At 40.1% G+C, this 8284-nt stretch overlaps 1 protein-coding gene across 1 annotated transcript in view; it reads left to right on the top strand.

Annotated features, from left to right (window-relative positions):
- LOC117715471 (pyroglutamylated RF-amide peptide receptor-like) overlaps positions 1-8031 on the top strand; it is a 58135-nt gene extending 50104 nt beyond the window's left edge. The window contains exons 4-6 of the mRNA XM_034512295.2: positions 3732-3967; positions 5208-5305; positions 6487-8031. Coding sequence (XP_034368186.1) covers positions 3732-3967; positions 5208-5305; positions 6487-6845 — 693 coding nt within the window. The 3' untranslated portion in view covers positions 6846-8031. The remainder of the gene's footprint in view (positions 1-3731; positions 3968-5207; positions 5306-6486) is intronic.
- The last annotated feature ends 253 nt before the right edge of the window (positions 8032-8284 follow it).

The following is an 8284-nucleotide window of genomic DNA, read 5'->3' on the forward strand; positions in this document are numbered from 1 at the left end:
GACCAGCCTTATAGATTATATGGCCCCCCTGTTCTACAACAACTCTCTGCTTCCTGTCTTTGATGAGTGTAATCAGGCACCATGAGTTCCTGCTCCCACATCCCTGCTGCCTGACAGCCTTACCTTCTCCACCATGAAATCATGAACCCAAATTGTTCCCCTCCAAATGGTTCCTGTTCGGTATTTATTTGTCACAGACACAAAAGTAACTCATCCAAAGGACCAGTGAAACCAAATTGAGACACTAGAAATCAATGTTTCTAGTTAGTTTATTTTAGCAAAGATACCACACCCTGCAACAGAAAGTTTTATCAAGTGATCCTGCAATAATCTGCAGGTCCCTACCCTGCCCATCATTCAAAATTAACCCAAAATGTACTTGAGACTGAACACCGAGTGGTAAATTCACATACAATTCATAGAAGAAAGAAGAAGCAGAAACTTGGATTAATTTGAATTTATCAGTAATACGTTGTTCTAATATGTCAGGGAAATAGCAAGCCAGGGGAAAAGTCATTATTCGTTGCCAGAATCTTGCAGTTCACAGTCCATGTGCAGGAAAATAAACCTTGGAGATGAAAAGTGTTTACTGACACTGAAGTAGCGCTTTGTAAAAATTTTAATTAAAAATGTAAAAACACCTCTGTAGAATAATGTTTTTAAATAGAGGTACAGGGGTAAGCTAATTTGAAAATATGCCAATGTCTTCATTCTATTTTAACACAGAGAACCTAGACAAAATTGAAATCTTGCAGAAGGTTTTGAAAAAAAGTTGTCTTAAAATAACTGGAATATAATTTATAACGCAATGTGTTCCTTTGTACCCTGTTAAATGGAGACAGACAAATATGAATCTTCTCAGAGCACACCACACCCTTTAGTGTGGTTCCAAATGAGACATGAGGTAAAAAACACTGAAGAAAGCAACCCAAGGGTAAGGGCAATATCCTAGTGTTAGTGTGCTTGTTCAGCGAGTGCACCCCCTTATACTAAAAACACAAGAATGAGTAAAACAAGAATGAATAAAAGGTGCTCTCTCTCTCTCTCTCTCTCTCTCTCTCTCTCTCTCTCTCTCTCTGTGTGTGTGTGTGTGTGTGTGTGTGTCTGTGTGTCTCTCTCTGTTTGTGTTACTGATATATTGAGTGAGCTGGCCTCTGTGAGAGCAGAACATGGCTTTACTCTGTTGCCACCTTTGAAAATGTCACCCGAGAACTTAATAATGAAATATGTATGAAACTTCCAACAGGCCCTGCAACTCCTCAAGTCATATAGATGATTAAATTCTTGTGACTTCTGTCAGTCACAAGAATAGTATCCACTCTGGTACAAGAAGCCCAGGCCAGTGCTGTAGTCACAGAAAACCATAATGAGGATCAAGTTAAAACTTAATGATCACTCTGGCAGCACACATAACTAAAACTGGGATAATTTAAAATCTTGTCTTTCCCCTAGCTTGAAATGCTTGTGTTTTCCTAGGTTTGTCGCCTCTTCCCTACACTTAGGCACCTCTCCTAGGAGCAATACAGGGAGGAGAGAGGACTGAGCAGATGCTTTGGTGCTGACATGGGTGTCTTTCCAACTGGGATTCCTGATAACACCTCTGAGGTTTTGAATGTGCCTCCATTTTCCAGCCAGTTACTCCTCTCAACAGCCACCGTGGCTGGTTCCTTCTGCTGGTAGCCCCTGTACATTGGCAATATGTTTTATAAATGAAAAAAAAAAAATCTAGTTTTCAATCCTGGACCTCATTTCCTGCCCACATAAATCAAACCGATTTATCATTTTAATAACATTTCATCATATATTCTCCATGTATAAATCATTTAATTTGTAGAAAATGCTGCGTCTGCCTGATCTCATAAGCAAAGCCATGCTCATTGATAAACACCAGTCAGATATAATTTGCTTCTTGTCAGGAAAAAGTCAGATTTCAGTTTTGAAATAGATATAGTAATGTGCATCTCAGGACCATGCTCATTCTGAAACTCTTTTAGAGAGAATGGAATCGAGTGTGGGAGCCAGAGCCTGTTCCGGATGACAGGCAGCATCAAAGCCAGCCGTTCTCCATGACGCTATGTTACTCTGGTTTCCCTGGGCCCTCTCAGATGTGAGTTGACTCACAGTCTTCAGGGAGGTAAATGAGAGGATTCAACTAAAATTGTCCTTAATTTTCCCCTCAGTAAATAAAAATATGAAATCAACACTCCAGACCTCATTGAAGTGCCATGACTCCCTAATTCTGGACGGCCTTGAACAGATGTTTACTCAGGATGGGGGAAGGCAGAGGGCCTGCTCAGAGGATGCCTGATGCCATGAGTCATTCAAATTGTCCTTAGCAGCAAGGCTTGGCTTGGACAAAGGATATGGCTGTCTGAGTCAGAGTAGGGGGAGGTAGAGTGGGAATATACATAGAGCTCAAGCGTAGCCACAGTTGTAAACCGTGGAAGATTACAGAAATCTCTGCTTAGAAATAACAAAATCAGGGTCGGGTGGAGCAACTCGCTGGGAGTGCATTTGGCTTGTATGTGTGCAAGTTCAATCCCTTTGGCCCTAAAAAATGTTAAAGAGAATATGAAACTGGTTGCCATACAGCCATCTTAAGATGTGTTTGTGGAGCCTCTGCTTGTGTCTGGAACTGTATGAACTCATGCAGAGAGTCACCATTTAGGGTGTGTCCATGCATGGCTGCAATGTCATGCATGGACACATGTCACTAACCCTTCATGTGTGGTCACTGTGGTCACTGGCCCTTGTGGGATCTAGCCTCATTGAGTCAGAAATAATTTCATTTTCACACACGTTTTCATTAAGCTTATTGTCTTTAAGTGTTATCATTCCTAGCTGTACTCATGAATAAAACCAACTCAAATCATTTTCACTTTTGACTGAATGCTGAAGACTAATGATTAAATTTGCTAGGATGATAGACAGAAATCTATCGTATCGAACTCCACACTGGCTGAGATTCACTATGTTCTCTTCATTCCTACCCCAGAGATAAGACTTGGCACACGTTTAGGTGCTTACTTTACTTACTCCTTTTCTTTTAGAGGAAAGGAGCCATTAGCATTTGGTGCTACCCATTGTTGTTGTGAGCAGTGAATTTAGAACTTGGAAGATGAGTCCATTGGAAGGCTTAAAAAATCAATTTGTTAAGCAAATACAATTAAAATATCAGTATATTGGCAATAGGCAAAATCTAGCATTTCATTCATTTCAGTATTTAAATGCTACCAGCTGCCTTTCCATTATAAAGACAATCTGGTGATTTTCCCATGAAATGATGGTAAATACAGCTAGGTTCCTGTTACGCTAAAGCAGATCGATGCTTGCCAAGGCTATGTCATCAGAAATTAAAACAGCAAATGTATCAGCTGAACAAATAGTCAACAGCCTAGCATATGATGCACAGTATTTCCCATGTATACCCTCTTCAGCAAACTGAGAATTTGCCACCGGTGGAAATAAAAGTTGAGAAAGGTTTAAAAATTGAATGTAGCAGATATAGTCCTGCATTCCATTTAAAATTGCAAAGTACAAAACCTTACTGGTCCAGGGAAAACCTACAATTTACAGCAAGATAACTATAGAAAGTAGATTCAAATTTGAAAATTAGGCAGCAGCTAGCATCTGGAAGGTCTTAAAGATGGCCCAGTGGAATGACTGTGGGCTGCATCTGCCCTTTGAATGCTGATTCCTGGGGTTTGTAACTGAATTTTCTTACTGTAAAGATTAAGTATGACTTCCTATATGAAAAAGAACACATCTGCTGCTTGGAAGAGTGGAGCAGCCCCGTGCACCAGAAAATATACACCACCTTCATCCTCGTCACCCTCTTCCTGCTGCCTCTGTTGCTGCTGTCCGTCCTCTACGGGAAAATCGGTTATGAGCTTTGGATCAAGAAAAGAGTTGGGGACGGCTCAGTGCTACGAACTATTCATGGAAAAGAAATGTTCAAAATAGCCAGGTCTGTTTGTTGAAGTATTCACCAGTGTTTAAAATGTGTTTTATTAGTTGTTCTGGAAGGGACAGTTGCCTGGGTAATTAATTCAGCCTTAGAATCATTTATAATTCAATTTGAGAGCAAAGACTCACTTGAAACCACGATACTGTGGGGTGCTGTCAAGACTCCCTTTCCTCATCCCTCACTGCCAGCAATATCAGTAATATGCAGAAAGCCTTGTTTCAGAGGACCCTGAGAGAGCTTTCATGTACAAGGCCACATGATTACATCTGTCCCTAGTCCCTCCTACTTGAAAATAATGTTAAATTACTGAAATGGTCTGACAATTCTTTGAAACCCTAGAATGTTACTTATTCTAAATGGTTATAATTGATGCTTTATATTTTCACTCAAAAGCAGCGCTATGTCATTTAATTTGTTAGCATCAATGTCAAGAACACTTTATTGCCGCATTTGTAGTTCCCATAGCAGAATCTCTGTCAAATAACTGCTAAAACAAACAAACAGTACCTTGCCTAGGTTAGTGAGTTGATGGTAGTTCATTAATTCTTCAAGTGTGCAGCGACCTCTAGTGCCCAGTTTTTATAAAGACCACTTTGCTCTGAGTAGACAATGGAGCCTCAGAGAACACTTCCCCAGAAAATAAAAGGTTACCAGACTGAAATGACAGACTAGGAACCTGGACATTTGAAACTGAAAGCACCAAGCAAATATGTAGATCTGTAAAAATGTAAATCTAGTTTCTGAGGGATGAAGAAATTGAATCTATGGTTTACTGTATTATAAAGTTTTAGCTCTATACCTGAGATTTACTATATTTTATAAGTACCGATGTTTAGCTGTCAGAGGTATGGCCGGCTTTAAACACATGCTGAGCAAATGAAATCCATGTCCCTGAAGAGACACCCCTAAATTTAAACCCAGAGGACATTATTTATTAGCCACCCTACTGTGAATTCAACATCTTTCTTTCCCAGTTTCTACCTCTGACCACTGGCTTATTGGGGAAATGTACTTCAGTAGAGTTCCAGAGCCCATGATGAACACACGACAGGGATGTGTAAGGTGTGAAGACTGTAACGATGGGGGAATGCTGATAATCTTCTCATACCCTCAGGAACTCCACTAGTGCGTGAAGACATGTGGTTAAGTGGAGTAGGCTCAAGCAGTAATGCCTTTGCTATCAATCTGACACGTCTGTCGACACAAAGTTAACCAGTGCGATGTTTGTTTGTGGGTCTAGGAAGAAGAAGCGGGCTGTGATTATGATGGTGACAGTCGTGGTTCTCTTTGCTGTGTGTTGGGCACCTTTCCATATTGTTCACATGATGATTGAATACAGTAAGTTTCTCTCTCCCTCTCTCCCTCCCTCTCTCTGTCTCTCTCTGTCTCTCTCTCTCCCTCCCTCCCTCCCTCCCTCCCTCCCTCCCTCCCTCCCTCCCTCCCTCCTTCCCTCCCTATCTTCCCCCCTCCCCGCCTCTCTCACCTAGTTTTTTTTTTCCACTAGAACATATGTGAAGTCATTGATTTCTCATTGGTTGCTGTCCACTTAGATAATCAAATGTCAAATCTGGAACATTGCTTTTGTACCAGGTCATCATGTGGTAGGTGACTGTGCATGACTAGGACTAAGTTATTGATTATGACAAAAGATAAAGAAAAGCTCTGCAATCTTCTCAGATCTTCTCCATCCTTTCCCTAAGCCATTTAGCATGGGGAGACACCATGAGAGTCTTCTCTGTTTGGAACCTTGCCTTGTGCTTTGTGAATTTAATGTATTTTGAGTTTAAGTCAGATGCCTAGAAGCAGTTACCCGTCATGCATTCTTGGAGACTCAACATGATGTTTCTGGAGTTCAGGAGTGCATTTGAAGGGTAACTGAGCTTTTAGGGTATTTGAAACTTGGTGTCTCAGGGGTTTATTGCTGTGAAGAGACATCGTGATCATGGTAACTCTTAGAAAAGCATACATTTAATTTGATATGGATTACAGTTTCAGAGGTTTAGCCCATTATCATCATGGTGGGAAGCATGGCAACTTGCAGTCAGATAGGATGCTGGAGGAGCCGAGTTCTACATCTTAATCTGCAGGTAACAGAAGGAGACTGGGTATTACACTAGACAAAGCTTGAACATATTTCAGGCCTCAAAGCCCACTTCAGTGACACACTTTCTCCAACAAGGTCACACCTACTCCAACAGGGTCATATTCCACTCCCTATAGGACAAGCATTCAAATGCATAGATCTATGGTGATGATACCTACTCAAACACTACACTTGGTATCACTGAGTTGAAATATATTTTGAGTCCTAAGTTATATACCAGGCACGAGCCAATGCATGGATGAATGGGTATATATTACAAAGGTGCTTTTATCCAGATACCAGATTCCTTTTAGTCATGAAAATGTTTCATATTAGCTACTTGCACAGCCATAAATATTTGTAAGTACACATGATACAACGTTACACTTATTTCTTGATAAGTCAGTAAGCATTCTAAAGTATTACTTTGTTTCAGGTAATTTTGAAGAAGAATATGATGAAGTCACAATCAAGATGATTTTTGCTATAGTGCAAATTATTGGATTTTTCAACTCCATCTGTAATCCCATTGTTTATGCACTTATGAATGAAAACTTCAAAAAAAACTTTGTGTCTGCTGTTTGCTATTGCATAGTAAAAGAAACCCCCTCTCCAGCATGGAGGCATGGAAGTTCAGGAGCCATAGTGTTGCACAGGAGGGCAAAGATAGCTGTGGGAGAGAATCCTGTAGAAATCAAAGGAGAAGAATTTGGGGGCAGCAACATCGATATCAAGTGGTGTGAACAGCCAGAAAAGAAGAAGAAGAAATCTCAAGTGGCATCTTGTCCTCTTTAGTTCTGAATTTCTGAGAACTCTGCTGTAGACATGAACATTGATTGTAACAGTGTCTTCAGAATGAGTACCTGTCACACTATAATCTAAAGAAAACCATTTTGAGAAAAAGTCAGAAAGCTTTCATATTAAAATGTTGACAAGAACTTGGAAGGTAGGGGCGGGGAACTAAAGACTTTAAAGTTATCCTCAGCTGCATGATAAGTTTGAGGACAACCTGGGCTACAAGAGACCCTGCCTCAAGAAGCCATAATAATGAAAACAACCATACTTACTAATGATAATGACAAAGTATTTTTCCATTGAAAATACATCCATGCAGCAATTTTGAAAAATTATTGGACCACCCTTGTGATTAATAGGTAGAGTTTTTAAAAATTTAAATGTCTTTTTATTGTCTGTATATGGATGGTTTACCTGTGTCTGTGTACCTCATATATGCCTGGATTCCCACAAAGGCAAGAAGAAAGTACCTAGTCCCTTGCAACTAGAGTTATAGATGGCTGTGAGCTGCTGCCTGGATCCTGGAAATTGAACACAGGTCTTCTCTAAGAGCAGCCATCTCTCATGCCCTTTCCTGAGTTTTCAATATCTTGTAGAAAACTCAGTAATTTGTATAAAGCTAGTAGTTTTCTTTTGTGTGGTCAATGTGATAAGATTTTCTATATATTGCTAAGTTGAGTGAAAACATTAACAAATCATTTTCTTCCTAGAATATTAATTTAGTAGTTGAGACTCACACGTGGCTGCTGAAGTTATGCCTCACACTTTTGCAAAGAAAGCATGCACCAAAGTCAGTAAGTCCAAAATAACGGAGAAGCAGCCGAGCGTGATTGCAGCTTTGTAGTCCTTGACTGGAGCTTCTTACAGCCCAAGGGACCATTTCTATGGTGACTGGCCCACCTCTTACCTCTTTCTAAAAAAAAACTCTGTTTTTGTGCAAATTGACACTGATACCCGCTCTTCTTCATGAAGTCACCACGAGACTAAATGAGACACACATAGAAAAGCATTCTGCAGTCTAGAGCCGTCTTGCATTCTGAAGCATTGCCCTGCTCACATCTCCAGCCTTCCCTGTCCCCGCTCTTGAGTGTATTCTTGACCCTGTCCAACTTTTCCCTTTTCACTCATACACATATCTGATTTCTCTACTAAAAAGAATAGTTGAGGGACCTCATGTATCGACAGGAGATATATATATATATATATATATATGGTTAAAATATAAATATTTGAGATAAACTCTAGTGGTATGAAAGATCTTTCCTTATGTAAGTGTAATATGTTGATGAGGGTATTACTGAAGTCTGCTTATGAGACTTTGATGTTCCATGGCTGACCCAAGAGATAAGTGAGGATACTCAATAGATTTATATACCTAGTTTTCTTCCCTGAAACTGCTTTGGTCCTTTAATTCCTACATGTCCCAGGCCTAGAGATCA

Source organism: Arvicanthis niloticus, chromosome 9 (genome assembly GCF_011762505.2).
Source record: "Arvicanthis niloticus isolate mArvNil1 chromosome 9, mArvNil1.pat.X, whole genome shotgun sequence".
Lineage (NCBI taxonomy): Eukaryota > Metazoa > Chordata > Mammalia > Rodentia > Muridae > Arvicanthis > Arvicanthis niloticus.